This window comes from Myotis brandtii, unplaced genomic scaffold (genome assembly GCF_000412655.1).
Source record: "Myotis brandtii unplaced genomic scaffold, ASM41265v1 scaffold422, whole genome shotgun sequence".
Taxonomy (NCBI): Eukaryota; Metazoa; Chordata; class Mammalia; order Chiroptera; family Vespertilionidae; genus Myotis; species Myotis brandtii.
The window spans coordinates 1,769,768-1,793,055 of record NW_005366171.1 but is presented as its reverse complement, the minus strand read 5'-3'; the positions used below and the strand labels follow the sequence as shown (position 1 = coordinate 1,793,055).

General features: G+C 46.7%; 1 protein-coding gene across 1 annotated transcript in view; it reads left to right on the top strand.

The window, feature by feature from the left end:
* Nucleotides 1–23,288, top strand: part of SCUBE2 (signal peptide, CUB domain, EGF-like 2) — a 73,987-nt gene that overhangs the window by 20,936 nt on the left and 29,763 nt on the right. The window contains exons 5-14 of the mRNA XM_014545898.1: nucleotides 4,270–4,397; nucleotides 6,892–7,008; nucleotides 7,970–8,059; nucleotides 13,215–13,331; nucleotides 14,272–14,394; nucleotides 16,672–16,788; nucleotides 18,150–18,272; nucleotides 18,702–18,818; nucleotides 19,060–19,146; nucleotides 21,081–21,185. Of these exons, the coding sequence (XP_014401384.1) occupies nucleotides 4,270–4,397; nucleotides 6,892–7,008; nucleotides 7,970–8,059; nucleotides 13,215–13,331; nucleotides 14,272–14,394; nucleotides 16,672–16,788; nucleotides 18,150–18,272; nucleotides 18,702–18,818; nucleotides 19,060–19,146; nucleotides 21,081–21,185 (1,124 nt within the window). The remainder of the gene's footprint in view (nucleotides 1–4,269; nucleotides 4,398–6,891; nucleotides 7,009–7,969; nucleotides 8,060–13,214; nucleotides 13,332–14,271; nucleotides 14,395–16,671; nucleotides 16,789–18,149; nucleotides 18,273–18,701; nucleotides 18,819–19,059; nucleotides 19,147–21,080; nucleotides 21,186–23,288) is intronic.

The window sequence follows — 23,288 nt, the reverse complement described above, 5'->3', positions numbered from 1 at the left end:
TAGTTCAGTGGACTCTCTGGAGGGAGGAGGGTTGAGTGCATGTGGCCAGTCAGCCACTTTTAACCGAATGACGGGCTTTTAATTCCGCTCTGCTTTTTCTCAAGCCACATAATCGCATTTTGGTGGCTGCCTTTCTTCTCCCAGGGTTGCCTGTGCCTGTGTTCAAAGGAAGTACCCTACATATTAGACTATTGACTTCTTTTTAATAACGTAAGAATGAGGCCATCCTCAGTTCTCCCATTTCTTACTCACAGATTTGTAGGTTTATTATTTTAATTGTGGTTTCAGTGACCTTTCAAGGGTTTCTTTGTGGAAGACGACTTTTGCCTCATTTTCTAGGCAGGATGGCTCCTTCCTTATACCTAACCGGAAAGTCTGTTTTGGTGCTAAGCACGGTCAGAGAATGCCCGGGGGCCATGGGCTTGATGGCTCTCACCACCCGCGGGGTCACCGTCAGTGTCTGAGCAGGGTTTTCACGCTCCACCTCTAGCGTGCAGCTCTCTGTCGCATGCAGGCTGGATGGAGTGGCAGTTGGCTTTCATTTTCCTGCTGGTCTCTCTGGACCCTTAGGAGAGCTCTGCGTCAGGAAGAATGAAGATGCCAGCAGCATAAGTGATCTGGGCTCAGAGCATCTCCCCTTTGGTTGCTCAAAGCTGCTTCTTGAGCCCTAGTCGGTTGGGCTCAGTGGGTAGAGCTCCGGCCTGCAGACCAAAGGGTCCTGGGTTCGATTCCGATCAAGGGCATGTGCCTTGGTTGCAGGCTTCTCCCCAGCCCGGGCCCTGGTCGGGGCTCGTGTGGGAGGCGGCCAGTGGATGTGTTTCTCTCACATCCATGTTTCTCTCTGTCTTTCCCTCTCCCTTCCACTCTCCCTAAAAGTCAATGGGAAAATATCCTCGAGTGAGGATTAACAAAACAAACAAAAGCTGCTTCCTGAGAAGTCACTCTGGGAGGGAGATGGGCACCTATAGGTCAAGCCATCGCTTGAGCAGCACCCCTCCCTCTGTGGGTCCCACCCACTGGCAAGGCCACTCATCCTGAACCCTGGAACTTCCAGAGGTGGCCTCTCTCTCCCCTCGGGCAAGCCCCCCAGGCTGATTCCAGACACAGGCTCCTCATAACAGAAGTCAACACTAAAGCAGTTCCTCTCCACAATCTGTGTTTCCTAAATTTTCTACAATTCAGACATTCTTGGAACCCCCGAAGAGTACTTAAAACGAACGTATTTGTCTGGAGCTAAAACCAAAATCCAAGAATTTGAGTTGTGGTCTGGAAGCGCTCTGTGACTTTCTGTTGTGTTTCACCCCGATGGCTTGGCAAATGCCTGTCAGCGTGAGCCAACAGGTTATAGCGCGCTGCGGCGGGGACCCCTTCCACCCTGCGGTTTAACTCTTCAAATAGAACAGTCTCTAAACGGCGCTCCTTTAGGATTTCCTCCCTGACACGCACATTAAACCCTTAGAAACGGTATTAAATTGGACTTTAAAACCCACAGTGGAGACTCAAAAAATGGTGAAAAGAAGGTAGCACTGTAAGCGAGCGTTTTCTAGTGCTGCTGTTGTTTTCAGTAATTTTTCACTGAATGTTCTTCAGTCTAGGGCAGTGGTTGGCAAACTCATTAGTCAACAGAGCCAAATATCAACAGTACAACGATTGAAATTTCTTTTGAGAGCCAAATTTTTTAAACTTAAACTGTATAGGTAGGTACATTGTTATTAACTTAAATAGGGTACTCCTAAGGCTTAGGAAGAGCCACACTCAAGGGGCCAAAGAGCCGCATGTGGCTCGTGAGCCGCAGTTTGCCGACCACGGGTCTAGGGGATCCTCATAGCTGATTCTGAGGGGAAGCTCAAGCGGTTGATTTAATTCTCAGAGACCCCGAAGCTCTGCCAGAGAGACTGTGTGTTTTCACCCATGTAATGGGGGTGGGCTGGAGAGAGACGTCGCCCCGGCCTGCCTTTGTCCCTATTCATGGGTGCTCAGGCTCTCAGAATGAGCATCCCTCTTTGGTTTTGTCTGCTTGGAGTGTATTTTCAGATGTTGGTACCACTGCCTCTTCAGAGGAGTGGGGACGGTGTCAGGGTCGCAGGGAAGGGGCTGTGCTCTCAGCGGGGCCTGCGCCCCCCTTTGGGGAATGTTTCTCGCCCTGTTGGCAAGGCATATTTTTATTCGGCTTCCAGAAGTATTCTTCATTGAGAGCCTGAGTCTGGGGATCGCCAGAATGGGGCATTTCCAATGTTTCTGAACTGTTCCCCTCCTGGGGAGTGGACAACCCTAACTCGACTGCCAGGCCCACTTCTGGGGGAGCCAGGACCTCGGATGGCTGGGCCTCCCGGTGCGGACCAGCCCCCCTGCCTCCCCAGCAGTGCGCTTGTTCTGAGTCAGGCTGCTCTGAAAAGCTCTGGGCCACCCCTTGAAAAGCCCAGCACCTCGAGAGCCATTGAAAGCTCCATGATCTCCTGGTAAGTTTAGGTCTAGCTTGATACGATAGGACATCAGGGGGCAACTGATGTGTAGCTCCGTGGCATCTGGCACACAGTTCTTACAAAATATTTTTTTGTAAAGGTCGCTTTGAAAATGTCCTAACAGACTTGTAAGCAGACTTGAAAGGGAAGAAGGCAAAGAAGCAGCTGACCCGTTTGGGGAGCGTCCTTTGCAGGTGTCAGTGCCACCTTTTCTCGGGCACCGTTCCCTGCACCCCTAGGTGCTCCTGGCGCCTGTCATTTCAGAGGCTCTGCTGACCCAGGGACAGACGTAATGCTTGCTGTGCCTGCCCAGGAAGACAGGACACTGCTTCCAGAGGCAGCTCTTGGCACCGGGAAAAAATAACGTCTTCAGAAATCACCAGCCGGAGCAAAGAGTTTCCACTGACCCAGTGCAAGCTGCTCTGTGTCAATTGACAGCAGCCCCTGGCCTGGGCGCATGAGTCCCAGCAACTTCCAGCAGACAGAGTGCTGGCGTTCAAACAGCTCAGACCTGGCAGATGAAAACCAACGTGGCTTTAGGAGGCTGTGGGGTGGGTTCACTGGTGCGCTGCCTTTGGGAATAGGAATGGCATCTGCTTGTATTGAACATTTACTCCAGTTAAGCGTAGGCCGATGGCTCTGCGGTAGAATTGGAGAGAAATGACTTGACTTCATTAGAACCCAGGGGCTAAGGTTTTTGGGGCACAATACAGAGCAGTGTGGGATCCTAGAGAAGTGGAATGAAAACCTTTTGTACTTATATTTAAAACAGTGCTACTTCCAGGATTAAAAAGTATCTTGTTAGTAGAGAGCCAATGAGAACAAAATCCCTGCTCGCAAAGATGTTTTAGAGTTGCGTTGCGCAAATTTGAAGAAGCATCACATGAGTGTGTACTTAATAATGCACCACAAACTGAACTGGCGTTGGGAGAATGCTCTCGGGTATGGTGATAGTTCCCCTGGAGTGCCGGCAGGTGTCCAGTTCTCAGCACAATGCTGCCAACCACAGGGAGTACACTTTGCTGTGGCCCCATCATTTCCATGTATGTCTAACCACCCGGGAAAATAACCACCTGTCCCCCTTCCCGCCACCGTTCCCACAAGATTGGGCCTAATGAAACCTATAATATACCCGACCTGAAAGAATTATACCGCAGCCAAGGCAAACCACATGTAGGAGGCCTCTCTCTGTTCTCTGCGTTGTCATGTTGTTGTTGTTGTATGACACTGTTAGAAGCTTGTGCCTCAAGCCTGCTGAGGGAGGGGCCCAGGGACTAACTAAGGAGGTCACAACAGAGGGGCCCCTGGACAGGTGTCCATGTGGTGGTGCCAGAACATGGTGGTCACAGTCACCTCCCAAGTGTGGATTGGTGGGGGTAGAGAGGACAGTTGGAATTTTCTGAAAATCGTCTTTGAAAGTATGTGAAAATATTGGGGCTCTTCTTCAGTCTCTCTGCAGGTTTTCCTGGGAACACTCTCTTTGCATCTTCTCTTTGCATCTTTGACCAGCATTGGTAACCCGTTCCTGGGGTCAGCAGGGTCAGCAGGCTCTGACTCCACAATTTGCATCTTTGACCAGCATTGGTAACCCGTTCCTGGGTCAGCAGGCTCTGACTCCACACTGGTGGGAGCTTTCTTTTTGGAGAATTGAGACATCTTATCTCCTGGGTGACATAACACATTTTTCATGTCCCTGTTAATTGACCGGCCTTGATTTTAATGACATATTCTTTAAAAATATGGGGTTGCTGGAGACCTAGGCAGGCAGGCCTGCAGCTCACCGCTGGTCCATGCTGCTCTGTTTTGCAGAGGGTCTGAGCTGCATGAATAAGAACCACGGCTGTAGTCACATCTGCAAAGAGGCTCCAAAGGGCAGCGTCGCCTGCGAATGCAGGCCTGGTTTTGAGCTGGCCAAGAACCAGAGAGACTGCATCTGTAAGTATAGACCGGCGCACACCCGTGCTGGGCACCATCCTGCCCCAACGTTGTCATCTGTCATCGGCAGCCCAGCATCAGAAATGCCTCCTCATGGCACAGCGGCAGCACGGAAGGCCGCGGGCCTGAGACACTGACCTCCACTGAGTAGCCCCCAAAGGGAAGGGAAGTGGTGCTTTTTTATGGAACCAATCAGAAGGAAATGAAATTCAGGAGTAAGGAGTGTGAATGTTGGGGGCTGCGTATCCCCATTCCCACGGGATAAAATCAAACTTACTCCTCTGGCAATCATAGTTGGTTGCTACCTGGTCCCTGCTTCTCTTAGAAGCCGTGTCCGCCTCTCCTTGCCTTTTAGATCAGAGAGCAGCCCACATTCTCTCATGCCCACAAGCCTTTTCCCAGCACTCCTCCCTTCCTGGCTTGGTGAACTCTCGCTCAACTTTTAATATCCTGCCTAACTTCTAATCATGACAAGGGTGGTGGCTACCTTTGGGGCGGGGGAGGGGGGGCATTTATTATGTGCAAAGTCTTGCCCGAAGATGTATCACGTCCCATTTAATTCTTACAGTCACCATCCTAGGAGCTAAACATTATTCTCATTTTTAGTTGAGAAAATTGTGGAGAAGGTAAAGCAACAAGGTCACATGGGGAATGAGTGAAAAAATTAGGATTCACGGGTGGGTCCGCCTACCTCTAGGGCTGGTCTCTTAGTGGCCAGGCTCTCCTGCCTCTGAATCCTCCCCATGGCCTCCCACAGCAGAGTCATGCATAGGGTTTGACCCTCTGGGTTAAATTGTGTATTTATGTGTGTCTACCCAACTATGAGTCCCTCCAAGTCAGGACCTTGTCTTACTTTTGCCTCTCAGTCTTCTCCTGGTGCCTACCACAGGCTGTGCTCAGTCCACATCTTTTAAATTAATGGATCAATAAATGGTGCGCACAGTCCAGACACAGCTGCCACACGATGGCGAGATACAATAATAAAGCTCCGATGGCTAGTAGGAAACAACTGTCCACTCAAGGTGTGCCTCAACCGCCATTTAGGCCCAAGGAAACACTGCGGGGGGTCCCTGTAGGAACTCTGCCCAGAGCCACGCCCTTCTAGAAGTTCCTGCAGTTGGCCAGGGAGGGTAGTTCACAGTGAGTAGACTGTAGTGGTTAAGAGGTGAGGAGACAGTTGTTCGTTTTTTAAAAGCCACTGCATTCCTTTTTATTTTTGTATTTTTTAAATTAAAATAAAACATATAAGTTTCAGGTGCACAATATAATGAGTTGAGATGAGACAGTTTTGCTGGTGAGAGACTTCTTTCCACTGTCCCCATCACAGAGCCATGCAGCCTGGAAGCCTGCCGACCCAGGGCTGGTGCCACCAGCACAGACGAGTTCTGACAGGCTCTGGGGGGTGGGAGCGGGGTCCCCAGGGGGTGTTCCCGCAGTGAGGCTGTCCCCGGGGGGTCCGGGGCTGGGCAGAGCGAAGAGCACCTGTCCTGGCTCCAGGTGTCTCCAAAGGAGGCCCCAGGCCTCCCGAGACCTGTGCGGGGGGGGCCCTCGGCCTGCCCCACTTTCCCAGGGGCCAGGAGAATCTCTGAAAGCTTATTTTTAAAAATTTAAGATGTTTTTAAGACGCCACTGCTCAAATAACATTATAATTATAAAAGAGCCAGAATTTTGCCACATCACCAGCTGTTTCACTTTTTTCATTTTCCTACTTAGTTGTTCACATGCACAACACAATATTGACATGACTATAATCACAGAACAGTCTCTCACATCACAAATGTGCATTTCGTTCTCTTCAATTAGAAAAATCACAAATGCTTATGTAAGAATTCAAACAGTCCAAAGTGTGTAAAGAAAATATCACCTCCCCCCTCCCGTTTACTTTGTTAGAGGTAAGCACTGTTCAGTTTGATGAAAGGATAGTGGCTTCTTTTTTTTTTGGCTTGTCATCAATGCACTCATACATGGTCTGTGTAATTACTGGTTAATATTGCATTAATTATGTGCAAGGAATCATCATTTCCTCTGCTTACCCACCCTTCCTAACTAATCCAGATGGAATCTGATTTGAACACATACGTACAAATTAAATATTGTACATAGACATAGAGTGTTGGTGCATCTCCCAGAGCCCCGTGCAGCTGCATGTGTGTGCAAACTTCTCCTGACAGAGCAAGGCAGCAGTCTAGAATATTTTGGTATAATTTCCCTTAAACGGTGAAAATCCCCACACACCCCACCCATCTCCACCTACTATACAATTTTGCACAGATCTGTCATTCAGCATTTCTCCATTTCACACTGTGACTACCTGTTCACCTAGACAGAGACAAGGTCTGAGTTAGGCTGTCTTCCATACACAGTGCCTGGCACGTACTCTCTCTGTCAGTCATGCTCACGTACTGACTGCATGAGACTCAGAGTTCTCTGGAGCAAACACAGCCCTGGTTGCGGAAATCTCAGTGCTTTATGTATTGATTTGTTTTCCTCTCAGTGACTTGTAACCATGGCAACGGTGGGTGCCAGCACTCCTGTGAGGACACAGCTGAAGGTCCAGAGTGTAGCTGCCACCCACAGTACAAGATGCACACAGATGGGAGGAGCTGCCTTGGTGAGTGGTGACCCCCATACCGGGTGAGGGTCTATCCCAGCCTGCCCATCCCTAACCCTAACTAACCTTAACCCTAACCAACTCTAACCCTAACCTTTACCCTCACCCTCACTCTACCCCTAACTAACTCTAACCCTCACCCTCACCCTCACCCTCACCCTCACCCTACCTCTAACCATAATTAACTCTAACCCTACCCCTCACCCTATCCCTAACCCTCACCCTATCCCTAACCCTCACCCTATCCCTATCCTTAACCCTCACCCTACCCCTAACCCTCACCCTACCCCTAACCCTAACTAACTCTAGCCCTCATCCTAACCCTCACCCTCAGCCTCAGCCTCAGCCTCACCCTCACCCTAACCAATTATTAATGGTGTTTAGCACCAGATGCAGATGCTTGCAATGCATTTGGCCCCAAACGGGTCCCGTGCTGCTTCACACGTGGCAGTGGGAGTGGTAGGGAATGGAGTCCCTCTCTCCATGTGCGACCTTGGAAAGCCCTTTCACCTCTCCCGGACGAGGCTTCTCCTGAAGAGACTGGACAACACATCCCAAGGGGCTGGGGCGATAGCAAGTTGAAGCTGTGGTGATGACACAGTGGCCTCTACGGTCTGCGGGAGCCAGGATCGCATATTCCTGGTGGGACGCCTGCCCTGTCTTGCATGGCGTGTCGGCTGGACTAAGGGCCCTGGCGTGAATCTGAAGCTTGCATTCCCTGGCCTCTCTTCGGTCAGTGCAACATGCTTCAGAGATCTTTCCGTATTATTCACCAAGGCTCTGCACGCACTTAGCGTGCTGCGTTTCCCACAGAGCCTCGTTACAACACATTATTATCGAGCGAACAGGCGCATTTCTCACATTGTTCTCATGTCTGGGATTTCAGCGGAAGTGGTTGTGCCGGCGATAAATTATCTGACTCATTCGTTCTGAGAATTGTGCTCTGTTGCATTTCTTGTAGAGCGAGAGGACACTGCCCTGGAGGTGATGGAGAACAATGCCACCTCAGTGGTGGACGGGGATAAACGGGTGAAACGGCGGCTGCTCATGGGTAGGCGAGACCCCTCACCCTCTCTCCATGGCCCCCTCATTGTCCATTTCCCTCCCAATTTACCACATCGGGCCTGAACCTGGCACCCATGTGCCCTCAGACCGGCTGGACCGGGGTCAGCAGCTCCTGTCAAGCCAGGGTGAATCTGATCTTCACCCACTGCTGTTTAGTCATCACCCGAGACCCTGGTATTGTGGGAAGAGCACCAGCCCAGCCATCAGAATAACCGGGTTAGCGCCTAGCGCTGCCCCAACTAACGGTGACACCTGGGTAAACTGCCCTGAGCCTCGCCTCCCATTAGTCTTTCTTTACAATACACGCACTAAGACCTACCTTGTAGGGTTGTCAGGAAGCTCAGTTAAGATAACAATATGCACAAGTGCCCCGAGTCCAATGCCTGAGACCTAGTGGGTGGGCAGTAACATGCGGTTCCTCAGAATGTCAGTCCCCATCCTTCACGGCAACTGCAAGCCGAGAGGCGTGTCGGGCAGACCCTCCGCGGCTGCTGCTGTGTTGGTTATTTTTGTCCACGGCATCTCCTCTTCCTGGCTGCAGCCCATATCACTGTCAGAGATGAATGGAGAGAGGGGCCCTGGGCTGTGGGACAGGGGAGGGTCTGCAGCAGGTCCCACAGTGCAGCTGGAGATGACAGCACAAGTCGGGGTGGTGGCTATGAGCGTGGTGTCAGACAGATCCTCTGACACATTTTTATTCTGAAGGAAGCTGGGCTTGACTTAAACAAAGCCTATCTTTTGATTTAGCAGTCAGCTAAGGTACTGAGCAGCCATTGGTCACCAGGCAGGTGACGTTTCTGAGCTCTCTTCTGCCCTATTAACATTATTGTGTTTGAGTGCCTTAAATCAAAATAGTACATTGCATATGAATAATATAAAAACTTTAAAAACGTAATTAGTGCCCTAGCCGGTTTGGCTCAGTGGATAGAGCGTCGGTCGGCCTATGACTAAAGGGTCCCGGGTTCGATTCTGGTCAAGGGCACATGCCCGGGTTGTGGGCTCGATCCCCAGTAGGGGGCGTGCAGGAGGCAGATGGTCAGTGATTCTCGTCATTGAGTTTCTATCTCTCTCTCTCCCTGAAATCAATAAAATATATATATTTAAAAAAAAACTTAATTAGCACTACGAGGCTTGTAATGAGATACATCATGTCCTTGTTTCCTAACTCACATTTCCTCAGCCCATTTGCCAGAGGCAATAATTTAAAAAATATTATTTTTTATTGATTTCAGAGAGGAAGAAAAAGGGAGAAAGAGATAGAAACATCAATGATGAGAGAGAATCATTGATCAGCCTCCTGCACGCCCCCTACTGGAGATCAAGCCTGAAATCCAGGCATGTGTCCTGACCTGGAATCCAACTGTGACCTCCTGGTTCATAGGTCGATGCTCAACCACTGAGCAACACTGGTGGGGCAGAGACAACAATTTTGAATTCTCCTAGTTATTTCTTCTCCTGACCCCCCTTCCCCATATTTCTGAAAAGTGAAGTCTATACAGTTATTTCTCTTTTTTTTCTAGTTTTATTGAGATATTTTACAGTTATGTCTTGATGGGTCAATTTTAGATATTAGCTTTTGACTTCCTGCTACAGAACACTAAATTTTCATTCTCTTCTGCCCCATCCCCTAACTCTCACTCTTTGTCTCTCTCTCCCTCATACCCTTAACATGGTTTTATCACGATTTAAATCAATATTATGTGTTTACACCATGAGACTGTGAATATCTAAATATGATTTACCCGAGAGTCACATGATGTGCTATGACTGTATTTTCTTTGTCAGCTTCATTTTCTAAGTACTTCTTACCAGTTCTCTTACACATTTCTGGCAGAGCTCTGAAACGCTTTTCAATGTGTTAAAGTCAATACAGCAGTTAACTTACTGATTCTGTCTTCTGTTTAAAAAGTATCTTCTGAGGCTGCCACCTGCTCTAGGGGGGCCTGACTCTCTGGGCCGGCTGCACGCGCTCCTCTGGGCTTCCCCTTTGCACCAGCCTGGCATTCCCTTCACTACTCTCCTGTTTTGGTGGATCCCACATTTTTTTCATTAGTTTCCATGGGTAAACATAGATATTTTAACACTTTGCATGCCTGAAAAATGCCTCTATATTCTACTTCTACACTTTATTGAGGCTTTGGCTCAGTATAGAATTCAGCTGGAAAGAATATTCCATCAGAGTTTGGAATAGCGCTCTATTGTTTTCAAGCATTCAGTGTTGTTTCAAAAAGTCTAAAGTCGTTTTTACTCTTCATCCTTTCTATGGAACCTATGAAAGCTTCTCTCCAGATGTTTTTAGGGTCGTCTCCTTGCCCCCCAGGGATCTGAAATTTCACAATCATGCCCCTCACTGTGGGACTTTTCCCTCCTCTTATGCTGAGCACTCAGTTGGCTTTTTTAATATGGACATCCAAGTCCATTGGTTCTGAGTTTTCTCATAATTTTTTTCTTTAATAATTTTCTTCATTCCATGTTCTCTGTTCTTTCTCTCTGGAATGCCTACTAGCTGGCTGTTGTAATTCCTGTATTGATCCTCTAATTTTCTTCTCTTTTCTCTTCTTTACATTTTTGTTCTACTTTCTAGGAAATTTTTCTTTTCTTCCCACCCCTTCTCCCCCTAATCCTTTTATAGGAGTCAAGGTGAGCAGAACACTTTTTCTTTATCCACTTCCTCCTCCTCTTCTGCGAATGGCCCCAGGCCTTTGGGTGGTTTGGCTTCCAAAGCTCTTTCATTTGCTCATCGCCTGTTTCACCTCCCTGATGGGAACTGTGACCTCCTGAAGCAACAGTTTCATAGGCCGGGTGGTCTCACTGTGCCCTCCTGCTGGAGAGAAGGGAAGAACCTTTATCTTTATATAGATATTGATTTTTTTTAAATTTTAAACCTCCTAACCCCCGCTGTTTAGAATTATTACCGGCGTTTTCATGAGTCAACATTTAGTTATAATCATTTCCGTTGCAGCAGCTCTAACTCAGGACCTGTTGTACACTTGTCTCTCAGTAGAGCTGTTGTTTGGATTTTGAAAGAATATGTGTGTTTTACTGTAGAACATTATTTTTTTTGTATTTTTTAATAGTTCTTTATTGTTGGAAGTATTACATGTGTCCCCCTTTTTCCCCATTGACCCCCTCCAGCCTGCCCCCGCTCCCCGCCCCAGCCCCTGGGAAGAAAAGAAAAATTTCCTAGAAAGTAGAACAAAAATGTAAAGAAGAGAAAAGAGAAGAAAATTAGAGGATCAATACAGGAGTTACAACTACCCCATTGTCTGTGTCTGTGGGCCATGCATATATGCATACAAGGTCCTTGGTTGATTATGGAGAGGAACCTTTCAATCTCCTGCTGAGGGGACATAGGCTTGACTGCAAGTGGGGGAATTTGCCATTTCTCTTTGTTGGTATAGACTTTCACTGACAGTACCTCCTCCTCCCCTCTGCTATTCCTGGTGCCCTAGAGTCCAGTTCTTCTCTGGTCCCACTTCTCCAGAATAAATGTCTCTGATGTTGCCCAATAAGGAGGGGGTAGTCATCTGACTGTAGAACTTAGGAGGGAATCTTGGGGTTTATCTGTTTGTTATATAGACTCTCAATCAGTCTTCCATCCTCACCTCTGCCTCTAGAGCAGTGATTCTCAACCTTCCTAATGCCGCAACCCTTTAATACAGTTCCTCATGTTGTGGTGACCCCCTATTTCATTGTTACAAATTGAACATAATTAAAGCATAGTGATTAATCACAAAAACAATATGTAATTATATATGTGCTTTCCGATGATCTTAGGCGACCCCTGTGAAAGGGTCGTTCGACCCCCAAAGGGGTTGCGACCCACAGGTTGAGAACCACTGCTCTAGAGTAACTTGTTACCTCCAATTCCTGGGCCTTCTGGGCTTCAGTAGTTCACATGAGCTTACCACTCATTAGCACCCCCTCTGCAGACCACTAGGGGTTAGCTTTCTGCTACACCAATTACTGCTCCTCCTCGGACATGACACCAGAATATCTGACACCTTTCACCTAGTCTCTGCTATTTTCTTTGCCTTAAGGATCTGTACTTTAAAAATCACTTTAGTGAGGTTTTGAGAAGAAGCATGTAAACATATATGTCCTATCTGTCATATTTACTTAGAGCTAAGCTTGTGCCCCTAGGCTCTCCAATGAGGTAGCTACAGAAGTAAAACCAGATTTCTGGATACCTAGATGCTAACAATTGAATGAATGTTGAAGAGCATCTGTCGGTTACTCAGAGTAATTGTATGAAATGCAGAACGACAAGGCCATTTTGCTTATTGTTCTGCATCTCTATAGATGAGATTTAACAACTGGGGCTGATTTTGCATGTGGTTCTGACAGCTCTTTTTCCTTTCAGGGAAAGGTAAATTTCTAATCTGAGTTCACTGACAGTTGCAAGGAAGAAGCCATTGGTCTGCGACCAGGGAATGGTTGGGGTGGGCAAGGCTTACCTTCTCTTGTTTTGCCTATTACTCGAAGGGAGAGAGAGTTCAGGATTAAGGAAGGAGCACGCCCCCTCCCCCCTTTTCTCTGTTTGGTATTCACCTCTAGCCTGCCAGATGTGTCATACTTAGCAGGTCCCTGGCTGTGGAGCAACAGGAAGTTTTAGTGGCTTCAAATGAGCCAGTGGAAGGAAAAGCTCAGCAGGTTGGGAGAGGCTCCTTTATCCCTCTGGTCACCCTGTCAAGCTTCCTTGGGAGATGCCACTTATTTAGATGAGTCGGGGAACTGCACCCGCTCTCCCTCTATCTCATCTGCTGGTGCAGAGACTTGGGGGTACAACCGTGAATACCCCACCATGCTTCTTGGCTTTCATGAACTTCGTTAAATATTTTTTAAAATATATTTTTATTAATTTCAGAGAGGAAGGGAGAGGGAGAGAGAGATAGAAACATCAATGATGAGAGAGAATCATTGATCAGCTGCCTCCTTACCCCACACGAGCCTGCAACCTGGCATGTGCCCTGACCAGGAATTGAATATGACCTCCTGGTTCATAGGTCAATGCTCAACCACTGAGCCACATCAGCCGGGCAGCTTTGTTAAATATTAGTACTGGACTAATATCTTCTTCCTCTCACCTGTATTAGCACTTCTTTAGGAAGCTAACTGCCTTTTTCGTACCTCCTTGTCAGAAACGTGTGCTGTTAACAATGGAGGCTGTGATCGCACTTGTAAAGATACCTCGACAGGTGTTCATTGCAGTTGTCCCGTTGGATTCACTCTCCAGTTGGATGGGAAGACCTGTAAAGGTAGCCTGTGCCTCTCCGTGTTGCTAATGTGTGGGGATAAAGGCAGCTCTTCCCCTCACACCTCCTGGAGTGACTCCAGATTTGCTTATAATTCATATTGATGCAAGCCATTCTTCCCTGGCTAGTAGAAGGTTATAATTGAGTGAGCTTAATTAGAACCAGCTTAATTACACTAACTGTTGAGAAGGTCAGCTTCTACATGTATCACACAATCCATTTCAGGCCGTGGCCTTATTAGACAAAGGCAGAAGTTCAAGGGAACATTTATAGGAGATACTATCAACATATCATAAACAACAGCCTAGAGATTATGTAAATAACAGCCAAGATTGTTATCCAGAGAACTTAATTAATAACCGTACCTTTAACTTTTACTGATAAATAGAGACCCCAATGACCTACTAGTATTTCATGGGCAAGACTACAAAGGCTTCGTTCTTCAACATGATAAATAGTAGGTAACCAGTTACCAGATGAAACTTAGATAAGATTTATTTGAGTATCAGGAATCATTTAAAAGCATTAAGGCTATTTGATTGTTGTGTAATTTGCCAAAACAAATGTTCTATTTCCTTATAACTTTAATGATTAAACTGGAATGGAAAGTATACCAAAGGGAGCCACCTTATCTTGAGAGAGCAGGGCAAGGATGAGAATACAACAGGACATCACCGTTCTTTCCCATCGATTGTTTCCTAATGCTGGTCAAGGGCAGTGTAAGTCACAGTTCTCAAGGGGACTAGGTTCTTGTCTTTCACAATTGGTTAAGCCAGACCAGAAAACACGTGTAAGATTGAAAACGTCAGCAAACATTCGTAAGTGCTTCTATGGGTCTGTTTTTGTTTCAGAGAATCATGAAGCACACACAATAGTACTTCAGGGACTTGTGGAAAACGAGGCAAGTATCGCTGTCTGATTTGCCAATGCTTGCCTGTTACAGATATTGATGAGTGCCAGACCCGCAATGGAGGTTGCGATCATTTCTGCAAAAACACCGTGGGCAGTTTTGACTGCAGCTGCAAAAAGGGATTTAAATTATTAACAGATGAGAAGTCTTGCCAAGGTATGTGCTGAAACATAGCTGTGCTGTGCAGTGCCCCTTGGTTGGAGTGGAGAAGACGAGACCCCGCCCTGGCAGAGACTGGCTCGTCGGGCTTCTCAACCGAGTCATTAATCCCATCTCCAACCTGTGCCTCGCTGAGTTCATCTGTTAGGTAGAATGAAATCACTGATATATTTTGGAAATTAACCTGTGAATGATTAGAGAATACTTCAGAGAACCTACGTGGTGTGATTAGATCAGAGGTCTAATCTGATGCTAGAGATGCTTTGGATCATAGAATGTAAATGGTTGTATTAGGGTGTTGAGATTATGAATAATTTCTCGTTTTTAAAGTTTCTTTTAATGTTATGTATTTTATAACAAAGTTTGATGGCAAAATATGTAGATTTAGTTAACATGCCTTTTCCCAGCAAAATCTTGGGGTTAACCCATAATCAAGGTCATGAACTAGTTGGTCTCTTCCTTGTAACCCTTGTTTGTAGCCTTTGGTGCTTGGGGAGAGGAAGGGAGGGGATTGAGTGGAGGAGAGGATGGTGGGTCCTGGGCGAGGATGGCTGACCCGTTCTCAGATGCATCCCTCCCACATAAGGGGTGCAGCAAGGAACTTCTCTGGGTGACAGTAACTGTTTGGGGTGGTGGTAAGCTCTTTGGGGTAAGGGGCACCATTTATATTTTCAGGAAGAAGTTCTCCAAAAAGATTTGCTATCATTTATTCCTGTTCCATTTCTGGAAATAAGAATGGCCTAACTTAATTTTGTTAGAAATCCCAGAATTTTAAATAAAAATCAGAATATGATATCTGACTTCACTTCAGATACTAAAGATGTTACATTACTTTTTTTTTAACCTTAGCGTGTGAATTAGGTTTCTTTCTTGGATTTTTTTCCTTAGGCAATTCAAGCATCGTCGTCCCCTTTAAATTCAGTGGGTTCATGCTAGACCATAACTGTGTGGTTTTCATCCATTTGGCTTGGAAAGCAAATTCGCTGTTCTACATAATGTTTCATAATGTATAGAGCAAGAAATACTGTTTAAGCTGTGTAAACACATTAAAAAGGAATTAGAAAAGTGATCTCATTATTCTTGGCAAAGCGAAAGCCCGTCACGAGCAGCCAAAGTCAGCTACTGGAAGAGTCTACTTTCTCCACAACTGGCTGATGTTAATAGCAGAATTCATAGAGTGACATCAATTACATGGGAAGAAACAGACTTTTTCTCATTTTTCACTGATCAGTCTTGGTAGAACAAATATTTGCACAGAATAAATTTACTGAAGAAATTGCCAAGGTTTCTGGGAAAAGCTAGGGAAGAAGAGGTGTTGCAAGAATTTGCCCTTTTTATTTCATTTTTTAATTCTTCTAGCCCTTCCAAATGTTTGTGTTTTTATTAATGTAGTTTCTCGTGGCACATCTGGTGTTGAAAAGAGGTCTAGCAATGGTCTAGTTGGCTCCCACCGAGTTCTGCACTGGTCCTGGTTTATCCATTTGGAGACACAAGTCGTAACTCTGTCAGAGCCCTGCAAAGAGCTGAGGAAGTGAGCTCTGAAATTCTAGTCTACAGGGAAGATGTGAGGACCAGACCAGGAAAGAAGAGGTGATTACACTGACAAATGCAGTCTTGAGGCTAGTTTTCAGGACCTCAGCTGAAGCCAGGGATGCCTCCACACTGAACCAGGATGGGAGGAGCCCCCACAGGACTGAACCACGGGGGAGGACGAAGCCAAGGGGTTGTCCAAGAGGATCCAGCTTGGAGCTTAAACACCAAATTTCAGTGTCTGCAATAAGGAAATGACTGAGGACCTTAGCATTAATGTATCTTTTAGCGCAGGGGGCATTAAAACTCAGGATCAACAGGCCTTCCGTGGCCAGAAGACTCATTCTGGGAAGATCAGAAAGAGAAGAACCAGATTTATCTCCAACACAAGTGTGTTCTCCTTTTAATTTGCCCTAGCTTGTGGAATTATGACTGCTGTTTAGTAATACAACAATAAATTACTCAGCCCCATGAATAAGCATGGGTGAGAGGAAGCAATTGAGCTCACAGGCAATGCAATTTGCAACAGAATTTGGAAAGAAGGGTCCTGGCAGGGAGTATACTTATTGTGGGCTGCTCAACACTTTTTTTAAAAAAAAAACACACAAGTGAGTGGGAGAACTCATAGGTAATGTTTTATTCTGTTTGTGTTGTTTTCCCCAGTAACTGGTGTTATTATAAATGTGTTCTCGCCACGCATCCCTGAGAGTTGGTTTCAGGTGCCCTCTCCCTTTAAAATTACAGATGTGGATGAATGCTCTTTGGACAGGACCTGTGACCACAGCTGCATCAACCACCCTGGCACATTCACATGTGCTTGCAACAAAGGGTACACCCTCTATGGCTTTACCCACTGTGGAGGTGAGCAGAATGCCAACATTCTTGAAGTCAGAGACTGGGCCAGTAGAGGAACGGGGCTTACTTTTAAACTGTCCCCAGATGAGGGCCAATTTTCCTACATTGGGGGATGAATGGGACATTCCAGTCCCTTTGAAGTGGCATTGAATGACTCAAGGGAAGCATCTGCTAATGGACACCCCCTCCCCCCCATTTATCCTTTTAACACTTCAAGTGTGATATGGATCAGCGAGAAGAGCTAAGCTCTTCAGCTGTGAATTCTTTATTGACTATTGATATGGTTGTATTTAGAGAATGGAGAATCGCTCAGGAGCTGATACCCTATCCATTGCAATTTCCCAGCAGATAGTAAAGTCGCTGGGCAGGCCACCAACAGTTCCACAGCTTTGTAGTATATAGGAACGGACTGCAAAGCCTGTTCAAGCCCCTTGAGCTGCTCTTTAAGCAGGTCTTTGAGCTGGAAGCTGGACCACTGACTATGTCTCTGCTCTGTGCCCATGTAGCAACAGGTCCCGATGTCATTTGCCCTTATGGTCAAGGAGACAATATGGCATAGATCAGATTTGGCACCAAATGACTCCCACTCCGCGCCTGGTCAGCAGGTTCATTCAGCAGTCTTTGAGAACACAGATTCAGATTCTGACTCAGAATATCTGGGGCTTCCAAGGTGATTCTGAGGGTCTGAGGATTTGGGGGCCAGTGGCCTAAATACTTCCTGCTCCATGTTTGTATCCTGTGCTTAAGGAGAATGGGTAGTAGCGATTTGCTATAGACAGTGTTATCTCTCTTCTCCTTTTCAATACATTCTTGGCACAACTAAAAACCTTCTCTTCTAGTCTCTCAAGAAATCCCACGGGCATGTTCCTTGAATACGGATGTGTGTCTGGGTTTTACTTAGAGCCGCCTCTGACCTGGACTCAGTCTCAGGTTGATGGAGATGAGTGCACTCATTTTCCTTCTCTGTACTTCCACTCCAGGAACTGTCAGGGAGCCCTGGTTGTCTGTCTCCCTTGGTATGTAGCTCAGGGGGATGGTGGAGTTTTAATTTGGAAGCCTGTGCAGCATCTGAGTTTGGGCATCTGAAAGGAGGGTGTGACTCTTTCCGAGTTTCCCTAATCAGGGAATGGTTTGGTCAAGAATGGAACTTGAGACCCTCCTGACGAGGCTCATGCCAGGAAATCCAGGGAGTGGAGAGTGGGGTCGGTTGGTGCCAAGTACACATCCTAAAGGCAGTCGGCTCCTGCCGTTTGTTTAGTGAGTTTCAACCATGTGACTCCTCTCCTGCTCCTTCCTCAAGGGAAGGATAGTGCCAGCGGGTCAGTGATGGGCTGCTGTGACAGGAGCTGCTGTGTTTTGTTCCCCAGACACCAACGAGTGCAGCATCAACAACGGAGGCTGTCAGCAGGTCTGCGTGAACACAGTGGGCAGCTACGAATGCCAGTGCCACTCTGCATACAAGCTCCACTGGAATAAAAAAGACTGTGTGGGTAAGGGGCACCAGGGCTCAGCCAGCCAGCGGGCTCCCACCGGCCCAGCTGCTCTCTCCCGCGTCTGCTCGCACCCGGAGTGCTGCTGACCGTCCCTCCCCGGAATTGTTTTCCCCTCAGCTGCAGCAGCCACTCCTTAAAGAGTTCAAAAACAGGAGATACTTTGCAGGCTCTTTGGTGTTGCCTTCTGTGCTTCTGCGTAGGTTTATACTCGCTTCTGTTCTTCTGGTTGCTTTTCTGCATGAAAAAAAATAGCATACAAATAGCTCCTGTCCCTTGGTGGGGAACAGTGCCCGTGTCTTGTGTTCTATGCTGGGTGTCAGCTCTACCTTCTTTTCTTGGGCCTTTGCTGCATGGGACCCAGCCGTCCTCGTCACACCTGGAAGTGTCCTTCTGTTTCTGTGAATGTCTGTGTTTTGTCCTGCCTAGAAGTGAAGGGGGCCCTGCCCACTAGTGTGTCGCCCCATGTGTCCCTGCACTGCGGTAAGAGTGGCGGAGGAGACAGGTGCTTCCTCAGATGTCACTCTGGCATTCACCTCTCTTCAGGTGAGTGGTCCCTGGGGCAGGTCCTCATGCCAGGGCCAGGCCTTCCTGGCCTTTAGGTGTTAGCTGCCCTCAAAGGGCTCCCCACCCCCCACCGCAATCACTGGAGGCCGATGTTTCGAGACCCCACATGCTGGGTGTTTTTCTAGGGGTCTGTGTGGAGTGGGGGTGGGGGTGATTTCAGCGGCTATCAGGTGAGACTGTACCTTGTTTACGTGTTGATCATCCACCTTCTGTCTGTTAGGACTGCAAGAGGCCTACTCTGTCACCTGCGGCACTTCCCCTCCTCTCAGGAACAAACAGCAGAAATCAAATGACTCTGCTTTCGGGGGTAATTACCGAATCTGTGTGTCCTCTCTGGGGCTCACTGTGTGCAGTGGGCTTCACTCTGGGGTGCTGTTCCTGGGTGTTGGCTTTGTTTTCTTTTCTCTTCATCTCCTCGAGGCCGTGAGCATGTTACAGGATGCTCTTGCCTGTAGCCTTGGTGCCTGCACTCTGACATTCCGTGTGACAGACACTAACTGTGTCCACTGTGTGGTGGGCGGCTCCGTGTTCAGCCCTGGTGGGTCATCATATTGGGCAGAGGCCTGCAGAGCTCTGGGACCAGGAGACTCAGGTCTCCCAAACTCTCTACCCCAGAGCACCCCAAAGGCCCAGCGGGAACGTGTGCCTGGGGCACGTGGCATTGGTGGAGATAGACATGGGTATGACAGGGGGAGCAAGAATTCTGTCCAGAGAATGGACCCCAAACCCTTTTTGCTTTGTCAAAACAAAAGAATGAAATTTAAAGCTTTTAGGCAGCTTCATCTTCCCAGATTTAGACATCTCTGTGATTATGTCATGAGAGCATCTGAATGAAGAAATGGTTCTTGATGTCCATATTATATATATGAGCAAAGCTAAAAGCCCAAAGCAGGATACTAACACCTCACATCTACTGATCAAATAGTTAAAATATGCCAGCCACTGTATTATATGTATTAGCTGATTTAATCCACATCACAACCCTCTAGGGCAATTTTACTGTTATTCTCATTAACCAAATGAAGAAACTGAGGTTCAGAGAGGTGAGATAATGCACCCAGAGTGGCTCAGATAAGAAAGCGGAGCCAGGATTTCGACCAGGCCATCTGAATCCAAAATCTTAAGCTTTATCCGTTCCCGTTCTTCTTGCCTAACGTTTGGACCAGCCAGAGCAGACATCATGGTGTGTTTCACCAAACCCTCAGTGATGGTCACTTGGAGATTTAGGCCACTCCAAGGATGGGCAAGCAAATAGTTCACAATTCTTACTCTGTATCAAATAGTAGGCTACACTTTTTTTTTTTTTTGGCATTATCTCATTTAATCCTCACAACAGCCTGGTAATGTAGGTCCCATAATTATGTCTATTTTATAGATGAGAAAACTGAGAACCAGGGAGATTAAGTTCTCATTGCAAATTGAAGAGCTAGAATTTGAATCCTGGTCATTGGCTCCAGAGCCCAACATGTGGTTAAGACTGACTGTGGGAAGAGAGGAGAATTCTGCACATGAGGCTTTCCGAGTGAGGGCCTCCAGATCCTGAAAATCCGAGCCACGTGTAGTGAGTGCATTCCGTGTGGACTGGTGGCCCCAGCCCTGTCCTCCCAGAGCAGCTGCTTTTAGGAGAACCTGCCCTTCCCCGTGTTCTTCAGCAGCCTTGTCCAACTTTTGAACTAGAGCAGTGGTTCTCAACCTTCTGGCCCTTTAAATACAGTTCCTCATGTTGTGACCCAACCATAAAATTATTTTCGTTGCTACTTCATAACTGTAATGTTGCTACTGTTATGAATCGTAATGTAAATATCTGATATGCAGGATGGTCTTAGGCAACCCCTGTGAAAGGGTCGTTCAACCGCCAAAGGAGTCGCGACCCACAGGTTGAGAACCGCTGAACTAGAGGATTTTGGTCTTCTTTCTTGGGAAGGCACAAAAATGAACTCTTTTTTAAAAAAAAACACACAACTCACTGCTGAGGTTGTTTTGGGCTCTCCCTTTGTTATATTTGAGCGCCTTATTCATCTCAGATGGACGAGTGGTAGTTCTTAGGAGGCTCCTGGTGCCCCAGTCCCAGGTGATGGGCTCCTCAAGGTCCAAACCTTTCTTGGGCTCATGGTTAAGAGAGGGGCTCAGGGTATGCAGCGTGCGGTGGGACCCAGCCACTAGGTAGCTCTCCATTACCCAGCTGGTGTTGCCATTCCTTTGCCTCTGAAGGTAACCTCTCTCACTTGTTTCTTTCTGAAGATGTCGCCACCATCAGGACAAGTGTAACCTTTAAGCTAAATGAAGGCAAGTGTAGTTTGAAAAAGGCTGAGCTGTTTCCCGAGGGTCTGCGACCAGCACAACCAGGTATGGAATCAGATGGCCAGCGCAGGGAGCCTGCCTGCATGTTGGGAAAGGGGCCCGCAATCAGCTCGAGCCCTTCAGATGGGGTCCAACAATTCAGAATCTCTAAGGCCTCTCTGCACAGGACGGAGAGGAGCCTAGACTAGCATCCCATGTAGTTCTGGGGTTGGACTTCAGCGCTTCCTTGGCAAGGTACAGGTGGGGGAGCTCTGGGGAAACCTGTGAGTTTGCAGGAATAGGTCAGGGCTCTCAGCTGCATCAGGGCTCTCAGCTGCATTAGCACGCTGCGATCATATTGGGTTAAATTTTCCAGATCTTCAAGTTTGCTTGAAATATAAGCCAGAGAAATGAAAAGAGGTTTGGCTCAGAGAGGATAATCTTTGATGAACAAGGATGTGATATCCAGCTTTGCTGCTGGATCTGGTTTCTGGAGGCTTCAGCAGAGCAAATCCTATCCAACTGGCCTTATTGAGAAGAGCAGGACCCAACCCTCCTCTTTCCCCCCAGCTCACATTTCCAGGATTGTTTAGTAAAAATAATTTTAGAGGGGACAAAAATCAGAATCCAAGTGTTAGGGAGGCTTCTTTCCCCAATCTACCCTCAAATAAATCATGCAAACAAACAAACATACAGCTCACTGTAGGCACTTTGGACTGCCTTTTTTAAGTACCTAACCAAGATAAGTTTTGGTACCTCCATTTAAGGGAAGATTATGCAGCTATTAATTATATGTTCCAGAGAATGTTTAATGACATAGGAACATGTTCTTGTTGTAAGGTGGAAAAGGGGGGGTAGCACTTTGTATATCTAATACAACCCAGATTGTGTAAACAAAAAAAAAGAGGGTAGGTAGGGAAAAAATGCTCAGCATATCATTTGTACTGGTTATATCTAGGTGGGAGGATGATGGGTGATTTCATTTTTATTTTTGTCTGCATTTTCCAAATTCTCCACAGTGGGCATTTATACTTTTAGATTAGAAGGAAAAAACATTATTGAAAAACAGATTTGGTGTTTAGATTACTTAATGGTGGTGTACTAATGTTAGTTTCTTAGTTTTGATAAATGTACGTTTGTTTAAAAAATCTTTTAAAATATATTTTTATTGATATCAGAGAGGAAGGAAGAGGGAGAAAGAGATAGAAGCATCAATGATGAGAGAGAATCATTGATTGGATTGCCTCCTGCACACCCCCTACTGGGGATTGAGCCCACAACCCGGGCATGTGCCCTTGACCAGATTGGAACTGCAGGTCGAAGCTCTATCCACTGAGCCAAATCAGCTAGGGCTAAATGTACATGTTAATGGAAGAAGTTAGTTAACTTCAGGGGAAACTTGGTGACGAATAAATGAAAACTCTCAGGACTATCTTAGCAACTTTCCTGTAATTCTAAACTTATTTCAAAACAAAAAGTTAAAAAAATTGATATGGGAAAATTGAAAGGGGGAAATGAACATCTGTTTACTTAGAGATTTAAAGTTAACCTTTCGACAAAGTAAGATCGATCTTAAGGGAAATATACAGAGGGCAAATTGAATTGGCTTTTTTCTTTCTTTGGCTCCTGGTGAATGGTTGAGCTTTGAACACCTTTGTAATGTTAAAGAAGAATATGATACAGATGATATGTAAGTTCAATAAAGCAAGATTTTTAAATAGAGACAATTCAATTGTGTGGGTGATATGTGGATCAGCTCTTTGATTCGGGTTAACAATCACTAGTTAGCTTGGCCGGCGTTGAGCATTGATCAGGAGGTCACTGTGCAATTCCCAGTCAGGGCACATGCTCAGGTTGCGGACCCCAGTGTGGGACATGCAGGAGGCAGCCGATCAATGATTCTCTAGCATCATTGATGTTTCTATCTCTCTCCCCCTCTCTCTCTTCCTCTCTAAAATCAATAAAAATATATATAGTAAAAAAAACAAGAAAAACAAAAAAGCAATCATTCGTTAAAAGATTCACTGGAAGCCACGGTGGCGGGGGAGGGGGTGACAGCCAAAGTCAGCCCCAGGGACGTGCAGAGCCCTGCTTTGCCCAACACTTTCATTCCCATCCTAGAAGCCTTCATGATACTGTTTGGTTCTGTTGATTCTTGGTGCCATATGT